We start from the raw sequence: 25392 nt of genomic DNA on the forward strand, positions 1-25392 counted from the left end.
AGTGAAAATGGGGTCTTATAATGGGAAACCTTAATAATAATAGATGGTGCTACCAGCCCTGCCTATAATGGTCATTATGAAAATTATAATGGTGCCCAGAGATCCCAGTCAGGGTTGCCTTCTTCATCCTTGTGCTAGTCACTGCACAAACAAATATGAAGGCACGGAGTAGGATTTTCAAAAGTGCCTACGTGAATTAGGAGCACAAGTCTCATTGACTTTCAGTGGGACTTATACTCCTCATTTAGATTCTTTTGAATATCCCACTCTCATTCCCTGCCCTGAAGAGCTCACAATCTATAAACCATTACATTTCACCCAGTAGTGTAGTTGATGGTAAACGCAGGTAAACAGAGTTTACCCACTTCTGCATTGGGAAATATAGAGTTTACACACTTCTTTATTTTAATCACTACACCACTGAGTTCACCTTTAATAAGGAAGTAGAAGTTGCCAGTCCAAATCCAGTGTCAGTGGTAGGAAAGCTAGGCTGTTTCATCTATGTGAAATTAATTGGAGGCTTGAGTCTTATTTGAAACCTCTGATCACCCCTGGATTTCTCTCAACCTTGCTGTTTTCCACCTTTATCTCCCCCCCCCCCAATGAATAGCCGTGTTTCAGTTATTTTTCCTCTAGATGAGGTACTTGACTTTTTTCCAACATGAATCCTATTTTGTTTATTTATGCTCATGCTTCCAATCTATCCCCTTTGTACTATTTCTTTGTCCCCACTGGTATTCAGAACTGCTCCCGATTTAGTATCAACTGTAGATTTCATTAATATGCAGTTTACTCTCTCTTCTAGCCCATTTATGTAGATGTTAAATGAGAACAGAACTCTGCTCTCAACAGCCTGCAGGGAGCCCCTTCAGGACATGTCTGAGGCATATAGGTGGGGGGGCGTCATGAGAAAGTTTGCTCTCCTGCTGTCTTTGCCATAGCTGCCCAGTGGATAAGGAGGAGACTTAATTCACCTTCAACTTTGCTAAATACACTACAATAAATGCATTGTCCTTTATGGGGCTTAAAACAAGTGAACCAGCCTATCAAGGTTTACACTTTAGAAATGTATAAATAGTTGATAATTCTTGCATAGTACTTTGCACATCTATAGCACTAAGACACAATACTTCCTACCGTCCTTTGCAAAGATCCGTAACTCCCATTTTAACACGGAGGAAACTGAAGCAAAGAGGTGAAGCGCTATGCCCACAGCAAGTCAGTGGCAGAATCCCACTCCCCTGCCTCTCAGGCTGGCGCGGTAACCACTGCAGTCCGCCTCCCAGAGAAAAACCTTGGTTCGAATGTCAGGCTTGCCACAGTCCCTGCCCTGAAGTTTGATCCCTATTCAACTAAGCTGGGTTTCGAACGAGCACTTCAAGGTCTTGCACTGCCTCCGTGCAGAGGGCATCGCTCTGCAGGCAGAAAACTCCTTTTTAATAACGGGCTGTAACAACACTAGATACCTGTACACTTAAATACACTCGGACTACGGCTGTTTTCTTAGCTGAACAAACAGCGCTCTGATAAAGCCCGGAGTGACTTTCCCAGCAGAAGGCGGGAACCAGGAACCTCCCCTCCCACCAACTCCTTCAGCCGAAGAGCACAGCTTCAAGGACCAGGAAGCCAATAAAGGAAGCGGCTTGGTGTTGGTGCTTTTATTGTACGGATGCTATAAACCTCAGGGGTGGGCAGGAGGGGCTGACTGCAGAGCCTGCTCCATTGTCCCTGCCCAGCCTCCAGTTGCAGGCAGATCCCTGCAGCCCTTTAAATACCGAGCAGCTCCCCTGTGACTAGAGGAGCAGCAGGCTGGGCAGCAGGAGCGAGGGAAGCAGCGGCCAGTTGGCCAAGGACTCGCTGCCTCCCGCTCCCTAATCTCCGGCTGCTGCCTGGGAGCACAAGATGCACGTGGGGAAAAAGTCACCAGCTGGCACCTGAGAACTTGGGGCCCTGCTAGTGCTGCTGGGGGGGGGGGGCAGCAGCCCGTGCACCCCGCCGCGGGAAGGGCAGACAAGGAGCTGATCGCCCTGCCGGGGACTGGGGGAGATGGGGGAGAGCCTGTGAATTTGAGGGACAAAGGATCCAGCCGAGCAGCTGAGGCCCCAAGACCCATGTCTGGTAAGTGCCGGGGTTGGCCTGTAGGGGCCCAGGGCATCCCGCAGCGAGGGGGGTTTGGGGAATGGGGCCCAATCCAAGGGGAGCCAATCAGGTGTAACTTGGGGCTCAGATCTCTGCCGGCCCCACACCTAGGCCAGTGTCCTTGGAACAAATGTGTACAGTGGGGGTGCTGAAAGCCATTGAACTAAACTGTAAACCCTGTATATGATGGAAACTACTTCAAGCCAGCGGGTGTAGCAATACCCCCTACACCCCTAGTTCCAGCAGCCCTGTCCCTGGGGAGGTCAGTGGTGGCACTGGACACTTAGCTGCCCAAGCACCGAGGAGAGAGTGATGCCTGGTATGGGGAGGGGGGCACACAGACACAGCTGTTCTCCCCCCTTCACCTCCCCCTCCCTAATGTCTCAGGGGACTGGATACCAAACCATTACCAGCTGTTCATCAGCCAGGAGAGGGGACATGTCCGTACATGGCTAGGTCCCCTCCAGCACCCCCATGCCTGCATCAATCTCATCCTTGCTCTTCTCTGATATAGCTTCCTGTGAACCCAATCTGATCTGAAATTTCCCTCCTCTTCAAAAATCCAGCCCCTCTCCACACTGCTCCTCTGACAAACCACTTTCTAAACTTCCTGAGTTGCTGAAATCTCCAGGTTGCTTCTGTGCTGGGGCGGGGGGGCGGGTGTGTGTGTGACCTGCTCCATCCTGCTAACATGCTCCTTAAATAAATAACAGAATAATAAACACTTTAGGAAAGTTTAGTTATGGATCCAAAGCAGAACTTTGCAGCTCCAGCCCATCTCTAGTAGCACACGTGAACATGAACCACTATACAGTTATTCAGCTCTCCCCCAGAACCCCAGCTATGAAGCACCATCCCTCTAATTCTCAGGTCTCCCACTTGATTTTTATTATATGCCCTTGGTGATTGCTTTCCTATCAAATAATTGCTTAGAGTCTGTTGTATATAATGCATGTAAGGCAGAGAGAGCAAGCAAATAAGGAAATGTAAAAGCTGATAGATTTTTCAGAAAACACTCTGCACTTTTCTGTCATAAAGGTTTATGCTAAGACAAATGTGTAAACTATAATGAGAATGAAGAGAAAATACATTGCAGATCTGAGACTTGTGTATGAATTAAAATTTGTGAGGCAGTGCTGCCGGACTATATAACCACAATAGATTTATTTGGTATGGTATCGGTATGGTCATTTCTCAGGCTGCAGATTTACCAGAGAGTGGAGGGAAGGATGGGGAGTGGTAGGAGGAGAAAGCTTATATACACAGTTACTTTTGCAAACAAGAGACCCTAAGCCTGAGAGAGACAGAAAATCCACCGATCAAAATAGTGTGTGTGTGCTAAAATCAAGGGCAGTATCTTACACATGTTGATAGCTCATCCTTGCAAAGCAAGAGGTTCGAGGAGATTAACTGAATGTTCTAACTGGTTCTTTCCATCTCTAACTCCTATGCTCTATATCATACATAGAGTACACCAATTTCTCATGAACATAGGTAGTTATTTAATCATACAAACATTTTTCTTCTTATACACAACCAATTACACCTATTTTAATGGCTGTCTTTCTGATTTATACTGCACTGTATCCTCCTAATCTATTGGCTACTGCTGTTGGTTTAAACAGATACGGCCAACTGCTTTAAAAAGACAATAAGCCAAATTCTGCTTTAGATATGGGGTGTGAATTCTAAGAAGCTCTGTTGAACCCAATAAAATTCCTGTTGATTTACCCAAATATGAATAAAAGATGGATTTGCTGTCAATGGGTGGGGCAAGTGGATCAGAAATGTTTAATGATGTGATTCAACAGTGAACAAATTAATCTCACTGAATTTGTGCAAATGTTAAGAGCTCATTCTCTTTGGATTTACTTCAGTGCATTCCATGGATGGCTGTTGTAGTTACACCACAACACCTGTTGGTTTATTGTCACTGATGGTTGTGTGGATAAGGCTGCGTGGGCAGGCTACGTAAGCAGAACACAGGATAGTTGGAAAGGGAGTAAGTGCTCAGAAATGAAGAGAAGGAAATATGTTGAAAACAAAGAAATAGCAAAGAAGATAAGTGGGTTAAGCTTTTATGGCCCTTGAAATGCTTGTCTTTCTTTAATATACATACATCAGAGTGGAGAATAAAACCATCAACCATACAAACATTTGCAGTGCAGATATTACACCTGTGGAACTATTTCATTTTTACCAGTGCTCATTTTATCATGGAATTTAGCTAAAAGACTTACCTTCATTAGACACTTCTCACTCTGCTCTTCAAAAAGCAATGGATGAAGATTTGTACATTAGCCAGTATTATCTACATGAGTGTTTCAGTGGAAGTTTATGAGTATGCTCTCTAAGACTAACAGGTAATGTGCATCTACAGAAGTTCTTTGCTCAAGAGTGAATTTCTGAGTTGCCAGTTTCTCCAAACGTCAAAGTTATGCAACAGTTAAGAAATTAGGTTACCACTTTAGCACACCCAGACATTCAAGAATAATATTAATCCACAGCAAACAGGCAAATGAGTTTCCTGTTTCCCAGAGCAATTATTACAATCATAGGCTGGATATGTTTTGGTTTCTAGACACACTATCTTCAGATTACAAGAAAAAGATGACATTCATTGTTCTGAAAAACTGAAAAGGTTGAGAGGAGGGGGAAGATATAAAAGCAGATTAAAAAATAAAGAAACAAAAAAGAAGTATGGTCACAACCTCTATTTAATCACACAGAGATCAGACTAGATGATCTAATGGTGCTTTCTGGCCCGAAAAATCTTTGATTGAATAGTTTTTGCTGGTATTGCCATGCAGGCTGCTGATTAAATACAGCTTCTTTACCACAGCTCAGGAGGAGATAAAGAAGAGCAGGGAATTCATAAATAACATGAATGTGTGAAGTATATCGGAGGTATCACTACCAGAGAACCATTTATATACTTTATACTGTTTGGTCACTTGAAAATCTGAACAAATATGTTATAAAATATCAGGGCTGGAAGGGACCTCAGGAGGTCATCTAGTCCAACCCCCTGCTCAAAGCAGGGCCAATCCCCAGACAGATTTTTGCCACAGATCCCTAAGTGGGCCCCTTAAGGATTGAACTCACAACCCTAGGTTTAGCAGGCCAATGCTCAAACCACTGAGCTATTTTATCCAGTATTAGTTACTGAGAGCAGACTGTGCTTGATGCTGTACAAATAAGACAGGACTACTCTTCCTCCCATCAGAAAAAGAGTTTAGAATCTAGTTCAGAACTTCAAATACAGCCAGAACAATTCAGAAAATAGAGAGAAGCCTGGTTTCAAATACCACCAAACTCTGGGAAAGTTCAGCTCCAGATCTAGATTTTGTGGCTCCAGCGCATGTGACCCCAAAACATATCACCAGGGGATAGCATGAACTTGAGAAATTTTGCAATGATCAGCATTGAAAGTCTTTGCAGAAAAAATGTTTTTTATGGAGGGGGTTTAAGCCAGTAGAGGGAGGTTGTCTGGACCTTCAAAAGAAGAGAGTTAAAAGCCAAAGGGGAGGCCTGAAGAAAGTTGAAGGACACAACAGATGCAGTTAGGAGGGAAGTGACTCCATGGGTGGAATTAATCACTTACAAAAAGTGAGGCATAAGAAAAGGAAGCCTAAAAGAGGACACCAAGCAAATTCAGAGCTCACCACACCTTCAGCAATCAGAAGGAATTGCAGTGTTGTGGCCACTCCCTCTTTTATGCCCTTGGAATGCTATACAAGGGGAGGGATGAGAGGCCCCATTGACTATACTTGCTAAAAGATTTAGGGGGCTCTTGTTCCTACATGTAAGAAGATTGAGAGGCCACACTGAAGAAAGTGGCTTTACATCACCTCAGCACCTCCCTCTATTCTGGGGCTGAGGATTGACATTTTAGTCCCCAGCTCAGGATTAGGGTGACCCAGATGTCCCGATTTTATAGGGACGGTCCCGATTTTTGGGTCTTTTTCTTATATAGGCTCCTATTACCCCCTACCCCCTGTCCCGATTTTTCACACTTGCTGTCTGGTCACCTTAGCTCAGGTTAGAGCAGCCTGAGGGGTTACCTCGCAATGCCCCCAATTGCCCTGGACTGTTCCAGCAGCCAGGAATAGGAATGCATCCCTCCCCACTAGGAATCTAGATGACATGCCACTTGCACCAAAGACTCCTGCTTGGGGGGGCATACCACCAGCTATAGTGACTCTGATTTCCAATGGAGTTCCTGTCCGGGAGAGGGTGGGGTGGTGGTGGGCCTTATGATCTCTTTATGGCTTCTGTATTCCAGCAGAGATGGTGTAAAGTAGCCCTGGGTGCTAATGAAGTGGGTCCATTATCAATATCTAACTCTTGTTCTTTACTGAATAAGAGATCCTCATCAAGGAATCTCTGCATATTCATCTTAAATTAAAGGCATCTTTGATATTTTGATAAATTATCTTCATTTTTGCTGGCTACAAAACTGCTTCCTTGGGGTTTCATTTTTATCTTAAGAAATCAGGATTCAGGATACAACTTTTAGATGATGTGCCTGAGTTGATCTTTCCAGATCAGGAAACATACATATCCTCTAATTCGGTTTTGTTGTTTCTAAACTTCCTTTGTACTAAAGGTTCTTCGCTTTGTTTCATTTTTAAACTATGTTTTGCTTTTTTCTTCATTTGGACACATTGTCTCAACTGAACATTGAAGTAAAAGGAAACAAATCAAAGTAATGATATAATGTGCACCCTACACTGTCTAGCCTGTTTTTCCTGTAATGGGAGTACTACAAAATCTTTCATGATAATTGGAATAAAAATAAGAAAGCTTTGGCATTTACTTATATTCTATGCAGGTTCTTATTCCATGCTCATCACCATAGTATCTGATCACCTTCCAGTAGAGTATTAAGAGATGTAACTAATATCTATCAGGTGTTGTTAGGTTCTCCCATCCTCTATCCAAGGGAGTGTTTTGTTTTGGTAGGTTTTTGTTAACTATAAGCTGCTACATATTTATGTTAGAGAAGCCAGGTCAAAGAAATGTGCTTTGCAGCTGGAGTGGAAGATGGTGAGGGTTTGTGATAGTCCTTAGGTTATGGAGGAGTTCATTCCAGTCTCAGACTGGCCCCCCAAGAAAACTCTTGAGGGTCCAATTCTATTTCCAAAGTTTCAGCCAATATAATTGACAGTGAAATAAGCAAATCCATTCTCATCAAATCTTTCAGCAAACCAAAAAACTGTAAGTTCTTATTCCGAGGAGCATTTTCTTAAATTTAAATATTCCTGTCCAAAAGCCCTATATGTATTGATGATCCCACTTTGTATGCTTTCCTGTAATCAGAACAGGTAGCTGCTGTGGCTGGAGGTGTAATAGGAGGAATCCTTTTATTGATACTTATTGGAATAGCAGTGTACCTGCTTTGGAAGAAGATATGCCTCCAACCTTCCTATGAGGAACTCATGGATTCAGTCACACCAACACATCTAGATGCCAGTCTGGAGGATCAGACTTTAACCCAGCCATCTTCTGTAATTCAACCAAAAAGCATAAGGTGAATAGACCTCTTTTTCTTATGGGCTACTGTTTATAAAGCTACATATTTCTATACCTGCCAAAGGCCTAAATGTGGGACACAATGTATGACAGGAACCCAAAATGATGCAGGGAGAGGGGGGAATCAATCATGTAGGAAAGGTAAAATGCTGTGTGATTCATTACTTTAGGGTGACTATTATTATAACCTCAGTTCAGTAATTCTTTATTTCTGATGTATATGATGTAATATAATTTAACAATAAAAAGATGGGGAAACCAAACTTACGTGGAACATGGATAACTTTGTTAGTTCTCAAACTCTGATCTATGGACCAGAGCCCTTCCTGGTGGTCCTTAGAATGAAACATTTTAAGAACCAAGCAATGGGAATTTTGGACATGAGGGAAGGTAATTAATGAGCTAATGAAGTAGTCGACTGAAAAAGTTGGAGAGCTACGGATCTGCTCAATCTCTAAACAAAAAAGTTCAATTGATTCTTTTTTTCTTTGAAGCATTAATTAAAGAGAAGGAGAGGGGATCTGACTGAAAGTTTACTTGTATGTAAGGTGCCCACCATAATGAGGGCCACAAATCCCTGAGTGGGACCTCTAGGTGCTACCTTCATACAAATAAATAACTTTCTATGATTTTTATATGGGCTAACCAAGGGGTATTGCATTATCAATCATGTCCACCTACGGACTAATGCAGCTACAAACAATTTCTGCAAAACTATGGAACTACAACTAAATGTATTATTCTCTGCTGGAGTTTGGTTTTCTTAGTTAAACTGGAAGAGTTGTTTGTTGTTGTTCTGAGCAGAACTAGAAGCGTTCCGTTCATCATTCCACCAAAATTTCATGGGCGAGACTGGATTAACCTGACAAATGGAGAGCATGTTCAGGAGGACAGTGACCCCTACGTGACTCCGGAGTCTGGGCCCCGGTGTTCTTTTCACTCCTTGGGTATGATGAAACTGCAAAGGTGGGACAGATTATTGGAAAGGAAGCTTGAGTACTGTGCAACACATTTGCTGTGCAAATATTATACACTACAATTGTTATCTGGCCACACTCTGGAGTGATATTGATTATATATATATATATATATATATATATATAAAATCACAAAGTATAGATACACTACAGTATTCTTTAGTAATAGCCCCAAACACTATACTGTATGTTTAGATAGAAATTGGGCCAGACTGGGGCCACCCCTTACACTGCTGTACAAGGGAGAGGGTAGAGCACAAGAAGCAAGTCTTTCCTTGTATCTTTGATATAGGGACAACACAAGGGCTGCTCGGGGCTAGTGTCTGGTCAGTGTTAGCATCTCCCACAAGGGGCAGGTGTGGCCAGTTGCAGAAGAGACCATGTGCTGCACTCTGGAGGGCTGGAACAGACATCAGCTACATTCCCCCAGTAGTTGTTCATGGCAGAGTCACTACAGAAGCCTCCATAACAATATTAAGAAGAAAAGAGGTGACTCTACAAACTCTCCTCAACCTTTGAGGGAAAAGGAATTCAAATGCAGAATTTATATACAGAGATAGACTGTGAATAAAGAAGAGCTTTACATGGTTTCCCTAAAGAGGCAGTAGCTGTAAGAAACACTGCTGTAGTCTGAGGTTAACTTGCTTGGTTTTGTTTTTTATTTTGCAAAGCTGGAGCTTATGTCATAGGGTCTATCAACCCAGAGCTGTACAAGTTCCCTGAAGACAAGAGTGAGACAGACTTCCCTGAGTGCAACATTGGCCGTCTTTGGTTCTCAGTGGAATATGAGCAAGAGGCTGAAAGGCTTCTCGTCTCCTTGATAAAAGCTAGAAAACTGCAGCCTCCTACAGATTCCTGCAGTCCCTTTGTGAAAATTTATCTGCTGCCTGATGAAAGGCGTTACCTTCAGTCCAAAACCAAACGCAAAACCCTCAACCCTCAGTTTGATGAAAATTTTATTTTTCAGGTACTTGCCTTTTAACTGTGATGGTACATCTGATGTGTCACTCTGGATGTCAGGGAAACAAGATCACTAGGCTGTGCAGCCAGGAGGTCTGTGTCATCTCATGGCAGACCTTTCCCAGCACATACATTGTCACAATGCTCTCTGGCTGTGAGGCAGTTTATTATTATTATTTGCACTGCCAGGGCCAGTCAGGGGTGTGTGTTTATGTTAGGCACTGTAAAAAACACAAAAGAGATGGTCCCATACCCCAACAAACTTACAAGCTAAGTCAAACAAATCTTATTTGATTTTTCATCTTAACTATTTGGTTTGCACCATTTTGCCCCAAGTAGCATAGATACTGGCATCTTAATTTGATTTTTTTATAATATATTACATTTATCATAGTTCTCAGTGCATTTATACACAAAAATAATACAATCTCAAAAGCCAGAAGAAGCAGTGGTCAGACTGGGATGCAGATTATCATAGCTATTTTGTGAATAAAAAATATAAATATATATCCTATTTTAAGTACAGAAATTACATGCCCTAAAATATTTCAGAGATATATGCATCACATGTGTGGTAATGATATAAGTTGCAGAGCTATGTAATAAATTATATTGTTATATTGAAATGTTCTGCCTATTTTTGTACAGGTTTCTAGTAAGACATTGTATCAACGGACTCTGAAATTCTCAGTCTACCATGTTGATAAACAGAAAAAGCACCATCTCCTAGGCCAAGTGATTTTTCCTTTGAAAAATGAGACATTAACTGGTGACAGCAAATTGGTAATTTGGAGAGATTTGGAAGCAGAAAACCTGGAGGTAGGCAACTAATTAAAAGGTACATTCATTAGGCAAATACCACTCTGTTTTGTATTTTTGAGCTTTCCCATCGTGATGGGCCTATTGGGGAGACCAGGGAGTTTTACAGCACATATGTAGTAGCTGCACATGGGCATAGATGGGGCAGAGGAAGGCAAGATCAAATATGGGATTGTTTTTGTTAAGGGCTAGGAGATTAGAGTTTACCAAGGGTCCTAACATGTGCCGTGGGAGAGGGGGTGTCACATGCAGCACTATAACACTTAATGCTTCCCATCACAGTGTTTAGCACGGGAATGAAACAGCTGCATCTGCACACAATTATCTCCCCAACATCTAGGATGAGGCGTAAAGCCAAATGAAAAAAAACACCTGCTGCTGTTTGCTTGTGTTATGAATTAATGGGGACTCCAGAAAGGCCCAGCACAAAGCAGGATGAACGATGCTGTATCCCAAATGAGGAGGAGGGATAGGAATGCAGGAAGGCTGCTGGCAAGCCTTCAGGGAAACTTTTTTCAAGTTAATATGACTCAGTGGGTAATACTTTCATAACACATGAAGACAGTTTGACCACCATTTATGTAAACCCAGAAAAGCCAGAAACTTGGTTAGTGACAATTCTAAGAATACTTCATACTGTTACAATGCAGAGTTACAGTATTACTCCTGCTGGTGCTGGGGAACCGGGAGGAGGAGAAGATGGTTTCCTGCCTTGGGGGAGGGGCAGAGAGTGAGTGAATACGGGTGGCCAGGTGGGGAATGACACCTTGATAGTGTTGGGTGGATAAAAGGCACAGCTGAGACTGGGATCCAGAAAGAAGGGTCAAATCCTGTTCATTGATGTAAATAACTATTTATGTGAATAAGGGCAAGCAGGTTTTACTGGGAGGGATAAAGCCAAAATCTCCTGCAAAGAACCATAGAGCAATAATCACTATGTAGGCAATTATACTAGTGTCTGATTTCAAATACCCCTACAGTGAAATACAGAGATGCTAGAATTCATGTCTCATTCCTAAAGTGGCAGAAATCACTGTTTTCCAATATATCTGACTGAAACGACAGCCTTTTAGATGCATTTTAATAGTGACCTTCCGCTTCCAAAGCCTCCTTCAGAGTACGGCGATATCCAGTTTTCTCTCAGCTACAATGACTACCTGGGCCGTCTCACTGTAGTGGTGCTGAGAGCGAAGGGATTAAAATTCCAGGATGAGAGATATGCTGCCAGTGAGTATTACCTGCCTCTGTTACTACTCCTGGATTCCTGTTCTGGTTTGCTTCTTCCTGGCCCATCTTCCCAGTGCTTACGTTAAGTGACTCCACTGAACGACCAAACACTAGGGAGATTTAATTTCTGCACAGAAGCAAACTGTGTTGTGTTCCTGTGCTAACTAGATTTGGATATTTGCTGTTTGCATATTCATTGGGTGGGAAACTGGTTTGCAGAGAGGAGGGACATGAAAGGAAGGCAAGACACTTGTCAAATCCTGTTGTGACATGCTTTCTGCTTTGCCTCCATTACAACCTGAGGAAGTTGCAGGTAGAGCATTGCACCAGTGAATCTGCTATTACAGTTGAGAGAGCATGTCCAGGACAAACCCTATATTTCTGCAATTAATGTTCAGCCCAGAAGCAAATGATTTTTGGAAGGTATAATTGTGGCGGGCCATTTTGGAGATGTCCCTGGGATTTCAGCATGTGGACTGAAGGCAGACTAGGGCTCAGTGTGCAAGGAAATCTTTTGAACATGTCCATTGCTCAAGACAAAGATTGATGGCAAGAAAAAGCACAGCAGATAGAGGAGGCAGGAAACATGGCTTTGGACAAGTATACAGTCACTACTGAACTTTCAAACCATGAAAAATAAATATAGGTTTAAAATGCATATTTGTGTAACAGCACTAATATAGCCTGTTAGTAGATGTTTGCTGCTCAGGTAATAGCTAGCACTGAAATTCCCTTAGCTTTAGGTCAGATCATACCTTTTTTTTTTTTAGTAATTTGAAATCTCCAAGTGCTAAAATCACTCAAGCTCGTTAATTAAAGATGGCCATTTTTTCCAGTATGTAGATCTAATGTGAATCAAAGCTTTTGTTTGGCGCATCTGGATAAATAGGGCCTGACCTTGAAAATAGGTCTCAACCAGGCCTCCATGTGTGTGAGGCATAATATTGTGTCTACAAATAAGGAGGCCTGGGGGATTGTGCCTGCAATTAACTGTGGATGCAAATGGTTTGCCCTGGTGTCCTTGGCCAAGCTTTACTCTCCCAACATCTTTTTATGTAGTGACTATCAGCTGGTTGCTGTCCTTCAGTCTGGGGGGAAAGTGGGGATGGGGCTGCATTTCAGAGTTGATGTACGTAGAGATTGGCCCAAAAACCTACAGATCCAAACAACCTGAACTGGTGGATATTCAAATACGTCTCTGAATCCAACAGTGTCCGTCTCTAGTGATGTGTGAAGTGATTGGGGATAAAAGGAGCCATATCAATGTAAAAGATTTTCTCTTACAGTTGAGTACAGTTTAATTTTCTCTATAGAGATCTTCAGTAGCTGTAATTATAAAGTGCGTAGAGTCACTGTCTCATTGATGGAGATGAACTGTCTTTGTACAAAAAGAACAGGAGTACTTGTGGCACCTTAGAGACTAACAAATTTATTTGAGCATAAGCTTTCGTGGGCTACAGCCCACTTCGTCGGATGCATGTAGTGGAAAATACAGATATCTTTTCAGTAGTAGCACTGAAAATACCCATCTTTCTAGTAAGCAAAGTCATGACCTAACAGGTAATGCCTCTGCAGTAAGAGGTAAATAATGGACAGGCAGAAAGCAACTATTATAAATGGGCACTAGAAAGTGAACAGATAGCTAAGATAAGGATGTTTATACAACTGACTTCTGGGAGATGAATTGCAAATGAGGTGAATGGGCAGGGGTTCTACAAGAGAGAGAGAGAGAGAGAGAGAGTGTTTGTGTGCGCGCGCACACACACGAGAGTGTTCCTCTCACAGCTCATCTCCGCTCTGGCCCAAAGTGCAGGACTTTAAATTTTGCAGCAGTGAGAGTTAGATTCAATTTGCTTCTTTCATCACATTGGCCATTGAGCTGCTGTGTTAATTTGATGCCAGGCTTTTGCACATTATTATAGTAATCAGTGCATTGACAGGGCTGTGGAAGCTCTCCAGGAGGAAGGAAGGAAGGAAATGCTGTCAATAAGCAATTCCCCAGGATAAATGGCTAATATTTAAAGACCTTTAAACAAACAGCTCTTATTTCCTTTGATAATGCCCACTGCTACAGCTGACTTAGTGACTGCAGATTCTCTGGCAAATCCTAAAGGGAAGAACTTGAATGAGAAGGTTCTTACATTTACAGTTTATAGGCTCTCTGTTTCCATACTGATTGTTGTTAATTATGATTATGTGTATTACTATAGCACTTAGGATCCTCAATCATGGACCAGGACCCCAATGTGCTAGGTGCTGTACAAACACAGGACAAAGAAAAGGTCCCTTCCCCAAAGACCTGAACTTGGGAGCAAGGGCTTTGTATTCTATAGCAAGGTATAGGCCAATAAAGGAATGTTTACTGGTTGATTAAAACTTGAGTGACTGTAGTGCTTGTGAAAATGAGGAGTGGCTTGACCCAGGCTTAGTGCAGGCAGTTTATGGGTTAACTTCTTTAAGCCAAGGCATACCACAATCAACATACCTCAGCTGTTGTGTGAAAAGCCACTACTATGATAAATCAATGGTCCCTCTTGAGCCAAAACTGCTGACTAACTAAGTTTGTGATATGGATAAACCAGGACTAAAATGTTAATCTCCAAACTCCTGTTTGGATCCACTGATTTCCATTGATTTGAAGAGGAGCAGGATCAATAAGTCACCTGAGATTTAAGTTGAACTCAGGTCCCTATAGATGAAAGTCTCATGTACTAGCTACAGTGGGTCCCAGAGCATCTCAAACATTATCTATAATTTACTTGAACTTCCAGATGTCCCTTCAAAAACTGGTTCTCTAGCTATAAGGATAATCCACAATGATACCAAAACAATTGTTCTTCTGATCAAAGAACATTATTCATGCAAAACCAAGATACGAGGTAAAAGGAACTGAGAAATTACATTCACCCAAAACCAATTTAGCAAGATTAAAAAAGAGACTGCATATTTATATGGAAATCAAGAATATTCAATTATTATACATCCAGTTAACATAATTAATTATAACAACGTTTTGGAAGGGATATTCAACCTTGTGCTTCAGGGTTTAAGTCAATCCCGAACCATAGAGGCCAGGAGGAGATCTATGTCGGGTAGGGGTAGTGGTGGGGGAGGGGAGTGTCTCTTACATTTGCCTATTGCTACGTTTTTGCCCCTTCCTCAGAGACTGGATATTGGACTATACGGATCTTGGGTTTGACTCAAAATGGCAATTCCTAGAGTTTAATCTTCAAAAACTACTAATTGCGAGTGGGATTATGTTCTTACTCTGAAGGTGATTGGGCTCCCCATACCATTCCCCAGTGAATCAGACTGTTCAGGACCAGCCTTAACATATTTTTAATTAGTTTTGCAACAAAAGACTGGAAATTATGGTGGGCCTGGATTTTTTCTGCCGTCTTCTCCCTGACTGGCAGGGAGTAACAAACAGTTGCAGCAGGGGAGCTCTGATTTCTCCCTCAGGAAAACATTACTGTTTAGCCACTAAAATCAACCTTCTTCTATGCTTGCCAGTGAATACTGAAGATGAAGAGGGAAAATGGAATAATTTAGAGGCTGCTTTGGCTCTTATTTTCAAATGTTGGCTGAACAACACAGAGGAGCAGGGTCAGTCCAGACAGGAAGCAAGGAAGACTTTTTCTTGCTGTTCTTCCCCCACCTCACCCTTCTTTTTCTATTTTGCAAGGTCTCTTAGAAGAAATAATCAACCAAACAAAGAGACAATTTTAAACAGCTCCCAGCCACCTCTTTATTTCCCAACTGCCAATACCTTCCGCAAATTTACCCATCCACTCAAGGGAGGATAAAAAGTCAATGAGACTTAACTACCTGTTTAAGTGCTGTCTGGAACAGGGATTCTGCCTTCCGAATGAGGGTCTAAATAGTTAGTGTACTCACTAGATAATGTCAGTGCATATTGCCATCTTTCTGCATGTGTCATAAGGCTTTCATCTAATTAGTTTTATGACCTAATTTGTTTTAAATATAGTTTCTGAAATCATGAAATTGTTTTGAATTATCTTTATCCTTTCTCTCAAGTGCCCCTGACATGTTGTTTTCTTCTCCTTGGAATTTTTTTTTCACCTCAGGTGTGTATATCAAAGTGTCCCTAATGAACCACAATAAATTCATTAAATGTAAAAAGACAACAGCTGTTCTGGGATCTCCCAATCCAGTCTATAACGAAACCTTCAGCTTCAAGGCAGACCAGACGGAGCTGGATACAGCAAGCCTGAGCCTGTCTGTGCTCCAGAGCACTGAGGGAGACAGTAAGAAACAGAATTTACTATATCTGAGATATTAAACTGATAATAACAGATAGTAGATAATGTTTTCACCCCTCAGCTCATAAAGAGTCGAGAAGCGCTAAAGCTCTTCCTAGGTTCTTGTACATTTGCAGCAAGGCAAGGCTTACTCTTGATAATTCTAAACACAGGAGTGTCACAGTAACCTGCACTGATAACCATCAGGAGCTAATGGGCAGCCAGGTATTTCAGAAGCTGTTGTTTAGATGACTAAACCACCAGAAGAAAGCTTAGAAGAGCTGACATTAAAAAAATGGTTTTAAATACAATTCAAGTGTTAGATGTCATTCATTCTATAGCATTCTAATCATGTACATTTTTGAGTCTCACAGTGAGGAAAACGAACAACAATCATTTTAGAGCCATTCACTAGTCTGTTTGGGTATGTTCCTTACATGTTTTTCAGAGACTGGATATATCTGGAATGTTCCTTGATATTAGATATCTAATGTGATATTAGAATGACATTTGGAAATTCTCCACACACATATTCATAAATCCAATACTTGCTTTACAGCAACATCAGTAAGGAAGTAATCTAGACAGACAACAGCCTGTCATTTGAAATTCGGGTTGGGAAGGAGAGAATCCTGTTCCAAAGGTTTGAAATTAACTGAAACTTTAAATCAGCACCAGATCTGCTGCAATCTAGTCAATTTCAGTATATTAGCAGCTGCATTCTGCTCTCTCTAGCCCAAGCATGAATTCAGTATTGAAACACAAAAGCTTTTATGGGGTTACCATATAAAATTTTAGGTGAATGGACTGGCTTTGGGGGCTCGGTAATGGCCTGCATTGTAATTAAGATGTAAATATACAACAGTTTTTATGTGAGGATCTTAAAAGTGCTTTACACACATTAACTGTTAACACATCTCTGTGAGGCAGGTTCAGATGATCATCCCCATTTTACATATGGGTAATTGAGGCTTGGAAAAGTTAAGTGATTTGCCCACTGTCACAGAGTCATTGGTAGAGCCAGAAACAGAACCCAGATCTTCTAACTCCTAGTCAGATGCTCCACTAATTAAATATGCTTCCTCCATGAGCCAAAAGCCTTTCACCTTCCAACATTGGTCTGAATCCTAGCCAAGTTGGTGGTGACCACAGCAGGGCACATCTTTGAAATAAATCTCTAGGTGGAAGGTTTTGAAGAGATAAAGATCAGTCTGCCCAGAACAGTAGCTCTGACTGGCAGTACACTGTAAGTGATGGAACAGGCCGAAGTTGATCTGACTGGGTGTGCACCACCTACAATATCTCCCAACAGTTGAGTCACTGGTGGGAACTCTGCAGTGGTGGGGGTGATCATCTTTAACGTGTGTGTACTGAGAGAACACTATAGCCCCAGATCTATAGCACACACTTTGGAAATTTTGATTTAAAAAAAATTCTCTTATTATACAGACAGTAAAAGAAATGCTGTTGTTCCACTCCTAGGTAAGGATCTAACCAGAACATAGTATGGGTGCTGGCCACTAACCACATTCTTTTTTTCTATTCAGAAACCCACCTGCTGGGTCGTGTAGTGGTTGGGCCCTTCATGTACACAAGGGGCAAAGAGCTGGAACACTGGAATGAAATGATCAGCAAGCCCAAGGAGTTGGTTAAACGATGGCATGCTCTCTGCCGCAACACCTAATTGAGCAGCATCACTCCACCTGAAAGACAAAGGACTCCTTTAAAATGTAGAAGCTCTCATATTTTTTCTGAATCAAAGACACGCACAGAAAACTTTTCCACCATTTAACCTCTGCAACCAGCCAACAACTTAACATTTATTCTACACTAAACATACAGAAAACTCAGTCTCTCCTTGGCTGAAACAGAATCTTCCCTCTCCCTCCAAAATGTACTGTTTGGTCAACATACGGTAAATCACACAAAGCAGAAAGACAAACATGAGTATCCTAATCCCGTGACCAGTTAGTTGAGCTGCTAATCTTGGCCCTTGGTCACTAATTTCCTCATTTGGACTGAACCCCAAACAAGCTACAAATGGTCCTTAAGGATACTGGGCCTGATTCACCACTACACTACTTCAGTTCTAGACTAGTGCAGCTTTACTGAAATTAATGGAGTGCCACAGGCATAGAACTGGAGTAACATAATGGGGTCAATCAGGCCCAAAATATGTCAGCTGAATACAGTAAGCACTGTAAATATTTGAATTATCCAGGACAACTGCTTTATATTTCAAATTAGTGTAAATTTGAATCTGGTTTATAATGACCCAGCAGCCATAAAAACATATTTCTCTGAATCTCAAAATAACACTATACTTCTATCAACAGTTTAGTTGAATGTCTGCTATTGACTCCAAAAAACACACCTTCTGGTGACATTGAAGACAAGGTAAAAGTATTGAAAATGTTGGCTAAAATTCTGATCATATTACAGCCTTGTTGTTAGCTTAAACTCTGGCAGAATGAAACTGTAGTTGTGGTGGTGATTCCTTCAATTTCTTTATTAAGTAAAGTGAATCAATTATATTTTAATTAGAATAAAAGCAACAGGACAGCTTCACTTCTTGATGGCTCACCTAGGACTTGAACACAGTACTTTTTACATCCTAACCTAAAATCATAAACGAGACCAACAAACTGCCTTCTAATGCAGCATTTAGTACGATATTTTCAATCAGCATTGTAATCTTTGCAGTGGAGATAAAACAGGCTTCCTTTCAAACCGGATACAGTGTTAATTAACATAATATGTCAAAAGTAGAGCTCTCTTGAGAACCAGAGCACTTTTCCTTTTGAAAACATTGCTGCTGTCTGAAGGTGGTAGCATGAATTGGAATATGTCTGAAATGGGCAATAGTACAGTAGGTTCAAATCTGCCTGAGCTCTCAAGTGAAATATATTGGGGGCTTCAATCTAATTGTGAGAAGTCATGTGGGATCCTCATATCTCATAGTTTGTTATGAATAGCAGTGTGTGTACGAGAGGTCTAATATTGGTGAATCAGGGATGAAGACATATTGGACTGGTTATGTGAAGAAACTTGTAAAGTACCTGACCACACTATGTCTGCCTTGAATCAGTACTGTTAAGTCCCCAAAACTTTGAATAGATCTGGTTTCCCAATTTTATTCCCCAAAAGCTGTTTAAAAACAGTCTAATATGCAGCAAGTCTGATTTGAGGAAGAAAACGATATGACAGTGTGCTAACTATATTGTTATAGTAAAATTGTAACGGACACTAAAATTACTCTTTGTGCATCCCCCCTTAAGTTAGTAAAACCTAACTAACTTGGCTGTAAATGAAGGTGAATAATAATGTGTTTCAGTTAGCTAGGTTTTACTAGATGGTGTGTGTTTATGTAGTTTAAATGTGTAATGTACTGTATCTGTTAATATAAACGCTGCTGGGCTAGGAAACAAAGGATTTTTGTTTCTTTGCTTGCACTTTTCAAGTTGACAGCACATCCACCTCTGTCTCGCCGCACAGTATCCTGTATGTAATAAAAAAACCAATACATTGCACCAGTGCTGTCTCCTTTATTCATACTTCTTATACATTATAGAATGACAAGTGCTGGGACAATGTAAGGTTTGCTATTCACCAATTCTAAATGAAGTGATGGAGAAATGGATCTGTGGGGATTAAAGGATACTCATCAATAACCTTGCACTTGGGCTGTTGTCATGGGTGTTGGAATTGCTGTTCAAGGTTAACCTGAGTAACAGGAGTTGGAAAGGTCACATCTGATTCCCCACTAGAGAATGCAGGTTGCTCCAATACAAAACCACAAAAAAGAGGCATGACAGAACTGGGGTCAGATCCTTAGCCCGTGTAAAATGCCATAACTCTATTGACTTGAAGTCAGTGGTGCAATGGCAAGTCACACCAGCTGAGGTTTAACTCATTGGTCTTTTATTGTCCTTGAGAGAGGTCTATGATGGAGTGAAGATGAGGAATGAACAACAATACTTACCAGTCCTCAACCACTTTCCTAGCTGGAATCTCCTCACTTCCTAAATACAGAAAGCATAAATATTCACAGTTGAATGTAAGCAAATGAAACAATTAATCCAGATTCTAAAAGTAGATAGAAAAGAAGAAACAGAAGCTATGAGTTAAGTTTGTATAAGATGCAACATCTTTCACAGTATTTCCTATCACTATGCCCCCAAATGAGAATTGCTTATTCAACAGTTGTTCGGCAGTTAGCATGTAGAGATGTGTACTTCCCTTTGAGTCATTCTCTAGCCATATCAGCACAGCTCCACAATGTAAATTACAGATGTCATAGGAGGAGATAGCCCTTTAAAGGGTTTGGCACTTACACCAAGGGAGGGGGCAAAGTTTTTGGCCCAAGGGCCACATCTGGGTGGAGAAATTGCATGAAGGGCCATGAATGTAGGGCTGGGGCAGAGGGTTGGGGTGCAGGAGGGAGTGCAGGGTGTGGGAGGGGGTGCAGTGTGCAGGAAGGGGCTCAGGGCAAGGGGTTGGGGCGCAGGAGGGCTGCGGGATGTACAAGGGGGCTCAGGGCAGGGGTTGGGGTGCAGACTGTGGGGGAGCTCAGGGCAGAGGGTTGGGGTGCAGGGAAGTATGCGGAGTGCAGGAGGGGTGAGGGGTGCGGCAGGGGCTCAGGGCAGGGATGTGGTGTTGGCTGCTTCCAGGAGTGGCGCGGGGCCAGGGCAGGCAGGGAGCCTTTCTTAGCCCCGCAGCACCATGGGGGTTGCAATCCCGCGGGCCGGACCCAAAGCCCTGAGAGGCTGGATCCGGCCCGCAGGCTGTAGTTTGCCCACCCCTCATCCATACCAGATCTAAAATGCCTTCCCAGATGATGGCTTTTTGAAACTAGGCATTAGGTGTTTGCTTGGCGGTCACCTGATCCTCAGATAATAGGTGATGCTTCTTATAAGAGGGGCCTTCTCAACCAGTGGACAAGAGACCTGCAAGGAGCAGGAAGGCTCCTGCAGGAGACTCAGGGTTAGGAAGACCCTGGGATGGGTCTTTCCACACCAGCCGGATGGAAAGCCCTGGCTGGAGCTTCTTGCTTTGAGGGACAGGGAGAAAAGTCCTAGGAACCATTGAGTCTAGCAAGGGGCTTTAAGAACTGTTGAACTGAAAAAAGTCTGGTTTTGATTTAAAATTTACATTGAACTGTGATGATGTGTTAATAAACTGGATCCCAGGGGGTACTGTTTGACAAATGAGAGCCTAAGTGCAGTAACTGAGGAGCTCAAGGGGAAGAAACTGAGGCAGTGGCAGGGCTCAAAGCCAGATTGGCTCAGGCCCTCTGCAACATTCACCTTGCAATGTGAAACACTGCCAAGAAGCATAGGTTCTGATGGAAAGGACAGTCAAGAGTTTTTAGAGTCAGAGATGTGTACCTATGAGTGTGCCATAGGCTAGAGCTGAAACACAACACAGTAATTTCTCAGCAACTGTTTCTTTTGTAACAGTGAGTTATGGTGATTGTGTATGCAAAGCTTAAAATAGTGCTGTTTCACTTGTCTCTGATGACCAATTGCTGTACGTAACATCATATTCTCATCTCAGTGCAGAAGGAACAGACCTTGAAGTTTGCTAAGGTCCTAACAGATCCATATTCAGGGTTTATGAACAGAAGAGGGAGACAGAAAGTACTTCAAATTTAATACAGCAAAAGAAAACAGCAGCAAAAGATGTCTGAAAAGAACTCCATGTGAGGTTTTGCAGACAAGCAGATCCTACTGTCCCTTTGTAGTCTAAAACTTATTGTTCTACTAGTGCCCGATTCTGATTTCATAGCAGTGTAAATGTGGATTAACTCCATTGCCTTAAGCGTAACACTTGAGTGTTACTTATCTTACAGAGACTGTGGTGCTTTGAGATGTAGTAGGTGTGGATACCACTGTAGGTGTACACGCACCTCATGAATGCAAGGCTGGAGGTTCTTTAATAGTAGTGTCTGTTGGGGCTGCACATCCACTCTCTGCCTCCTCCATGTGGGGCACAAAGGATGGGGCAGCCATGACCCTCCCTCAGGTTCTTTGCAGTTCAAAGCCCATGTTGCTGAGGACTCCAAAAACAGGGACAGAAGGTGGGTCATGGAGTCAACACTGACTACAGCACCTCAAAGAACCACACTAATCATTCGTTCTTCTTTGAGTATATATGTCAGTGTAGATCCCCAGTGTAGGGTACCAGCAAAAAGTATCCTCCTTGGATGGTGGGCATGAGGAGTTTCACCTGTATCAATCAAACAGTGACCGAAGTACTGCACTGGACAGTGAAAAAGAACTCTTCAACTACCGACTGAGCAAGTGCAGAATGGTGGAGGAGTGTGCTTTTGGACGTCTCAAGGGGAGATGGAGAAGCTTACTGACTCGCTCTGAACTCAGCAAAACCAATATCCCCATTGTTATTGCAGCTTGCTGTGTGCTCCACAATCTCTGTGAGAGCAAGGGGGAGACGTTTATGGCAGGGTTGCATGTTGAGGCACATTGCCTGGCTGCTGATTATGCCCAGCCAGACAGCCGGGCAATTAGAAGAGCCCAGCGGGATGCGCTGTGCATCCGGGAGGCTTTGAAAGCTAGGTTTCACAGTGAGCAGGGTAACCTGTGACTATTAAGTTTGTTTAAAGAGAAGCTGAACCTGCCCCCGTTTCTTTACCCACTTAATGTTGACTATCCTCTCCAGTTACATACCCCCTTCACCCCGTTGCCCCCCTTCCAACACACCTTTAAAAATAAAATAAATGGAACTTTGTTCATTAACACCATTTTCTTTATTACAGGTTTCGTGGTAAAGGGTTGAAACTGGGACGCAGACTGTGGTAGGGAGCAGGCGTAGTGATGGAAAGGACGCTTCTAAACTCGAGGAATGACAGGCTCCTGCTCCTAGAGCGGTTTGCAGTGGTGGACTGGTTGTTTCAACGGAGCCTGCCACCCCTCCTTTTCGGAACTCTGTGTGTGGGGGCTATGTGACTTTGTGGCGGGGGAGGACAGTTATAGATCCCCTGCTGCACGGCTCTGTCATCCAGACTAAGGACCGCTGTATAAGATCTGTAACCGCCCTCCCCCGCCACAAACTCACATAGCCCCCCCACACAGAACATGAAAACCACCTCCCAGACTGACCAGGGTGCCTAGTGACTGCAATGTGTGTGTGACCTGCTGCTGAACCTGCCCCCGTGTCTGTACCCTGGTAAAGGTGACTGTCCTCTCCAATTACCAACCCCCTTTCCCCCCTTCAAACACACTCTCCTCTAAAAGAGCATGACGGAAACAGTAATGAACAGAAACATATTTTTTATTAACAACTACACAGTTAGGGGATGACACTGGGACGGGGGCTTGGGTGAGGTGCTTTTGGAGTGAAGGAAAGGACTTATCAAAACTTTGGGAATGAGATCCGTCTGGTACTTGAGCAGTCTGCGGGGGTGGAGTGACTGTTTTCACAGCCCCTGCCACCCCTCCTTCTTGGGACTTTGGGTGAGGGGGAGATGGGACTTTGTGGCGGGGGAGGGCGGTTAGAGATAGACTGCAGCCAGGGCCGGCTTTAGGAAGTGCGGGGCCCGATTCGAACAGTTTCGACGGGGCCCCGACAGGGATGACTAAAAAAACAAACACGTAAAAAAAACACGTGGGGTTTGTACTCACCGGGCGGCGCTCCTAGTCTTTGGCAGCGGGTCCTTCACTTGCTCCGGGTCTTCGATGGCACTGAAGAACCTGCCGCCAAAGTGCCGCCAAAGACCCAGAAAGCCGCCAGGTGAGTAAAAATTAAAAAGGTGCCTCTAGCCAGGGAAGGGATTCTCTGCCACTTGCCCCCCACTCTGGGCGGCCCTGCCACTGGGCGCAGGGCCCTCTTAGGCGCGGGGCCCGATTCGGGGGAATTGGTGGAATTGGCCTAAAGCCGGCCCTGACTGCAGCGGGGCTCTGTCCTCCTGCCTCCAGACCTGCAGAACATCTACAAGGTGCCGGAGCGTGTCTGTTTGCTCCCTCATTAGTCTAAGGAGCGTTTGAGTCGCCTGCTGGTCTTCCTGCCACCACCTGTCCTCCCGTTCGCTGTGTGATCGCTGGTATTGCGACATGTTCTCCCCTCCACTGCGTCTGCTGTGCCGCCTCGGCTCGGGAGCAGCCCATAAGTTCGGAGAACATCTCGTCCCATGTCCTTCTCTTTCGGCGCCTAATCTGCGCCATCCTCTGGGAGGGGGATGCCGGGGTAGCTCGGGAGACACTCGCAGCTGTGGGATGGGAAAAAGGGAGTGAATTCCTCACAAAGATACATTTTTGTGAAAAATGAACATAGTCTTTCTCTGTGAACAAGACCATGCACAGCACCTATCACATGCGCACTCAGGACAAGGTCGAATTTTTGGCCTTTGCATTCAGTGCCTGGGGTCTTGGAGTACAGATCACACAAGCAGGGCAGGACAGCGGAATTCGGCTAGCAGGCAGACATGGTAAGCCGTAGACTTTTGGCTGCTGAAAGCTTAATTTATAGCAGTGCCCTCCTTTCACGTTCAAAGCAGTGCCCCTAGCGTTGGCCAGTTCCTGCTGCCGGCAATCCGGCCAGCATGAACTCTGCCCCTGTCCCACCCCCATCACGGCTGTCCCCGGGAAAGATCCCTGTATGCTGCCCCTCTCCCGCTTCCACCGTGTGGCTGTAAACCGCCGGTTACAGTTATGGAAAGGAAAAGACAATCAGCCCCAATACTAGCATTCCCCTAATTTAAAGCAGGTCACCATGAGTGATATCACTCTGATGAGGATCTCGGACACAGAGAAAGACCGCATGCTGCGTGAATGCCAGCAAAAACCGAGGCCGTATGCAGCCATGCTGTGCGAGGCACTGATCTCGGAGTACTTGCTGCTAGCCTGGCGCGGAAAAGTTTCCTACCATGGAGGACGCAATAAGGCCGCTCTCCCCAGGAACCTAATGCAAAGGCTTTCAAATTACCTCCAGGAGGATTTCTGCTCTATCCCCGGACATATTGACACAATTTTCCAGTAGCTGCACTGGCAAGGACTAAAAAGTAGAGCGCCTAGGGCAAAGTAATCATGAAAAACCCATTGTTAATATTCCATTCCTGTTCTGATCAAAATAAATGTTTACATGTTTAAAACACTTACCGACTGATCCTTCCCCTGATTCAGGGCCAGGGTTAACGCCTTGGGAGGGTTGGTAAGAGATCTCCGTGAGGGTGATGAAGAGATCCTGGCTGTCTGGGAAATCAGCGTTGTATGCGCTGTCGACTGCCTCGTCCTCCTCATCTCCTTCCTCATCTTCCCCATCCGCGAACATCTCCGAGGAAGTGGCCGTCGACAATACCCCATCGTCAGAGTCCACGGTCACTGGTGGGGTAGTGGTGGCGGCCGCACCTAGAATGGAATGCAGTGCCTCGTAGAAATGGCATGTCTGGGGCTGGGATCCGGAGCGTCCGTTTGCTGCTTTGGTCTTCTGGTAGCCTTGTCTCAAGTCCTTGATTTTCA

The 25392-nt window shown here is 43.5% G+C and overlaps 1 protein-coding gene across 2 annotated transcripts; it reads left to right on the forward strand.

Moving 5' to 3' along the window:
• The first annotated feature begins 1589 nt into the window (after window positions 1-1589).
• LOC117880850 (synaptotagmin-15-like) lies at window positions 1590-19447 on the forward strand. Of its 2 annotated transcripts, XM_034777415.1 has the most exons (8): window positions 1590-2118; window positions 7462-7672; window positions 8479-8621; window positions 9323-9618; window positions 10260-10430; window positions 11537-11657; window positions 15746-15925; window positions 17467-19447. In XM_034777415.1, the coding sequence occupies exons 1-8, from the start codon at window positions 2112-2114 to the stop codon at window positions 17601-17603; spliced, it is 1266 nt and encodes a 421-aa protein (XP_034633306.1). In that variant the 5' UTR covers window positions 1590-2111; the 3' UTR covers window positions 17604-19447. The 2 variants fall into 2 exon arrangements, with proteins under 2 accessions (XP_034633306.1, XP_034633307.1); XM_034777416.1 differs by lacking the exon at window positions 15746-15925.
• The last annotated feature ends 5945 nt before the right edge of the window (window positions 19448-25392 follow it).

This window comes from Trachemys scripta, chromosome 7 (assembly GCF_013100865.1).
Source record: "Trachemys scripta elegans isolate TJP31775 chromosome 7, CAS_Tse_1.0, whole genome shotgun sequence".
NCBI classification, from domain to species: domain Eukaryota; kingdom Metazoa; phylum Chordata; order Testudines; family Emydidae; genus Trachemys; species Trachemys scripta.

Bases quoted from the DNA above. Each gene is read 5' to 3' on its own strand.
- LOC117880850 (XM_034777415.1), top strand. The intron at 10,431-11,536 runs GTAGGCAACTAA...CCGCTTCCAAAG, and splicing joins TGGAAGCAGAAAACCTGGAG to CCTCCTTCAGAGTACGGCGA. The intron at 15,926-17,466 runs GTAAGAAACAGA...TTTTCTATTCAG, and splicing joins CCAGAGCACTGAGGGAGACA to AAACCCACCTGCTGGGTCGT.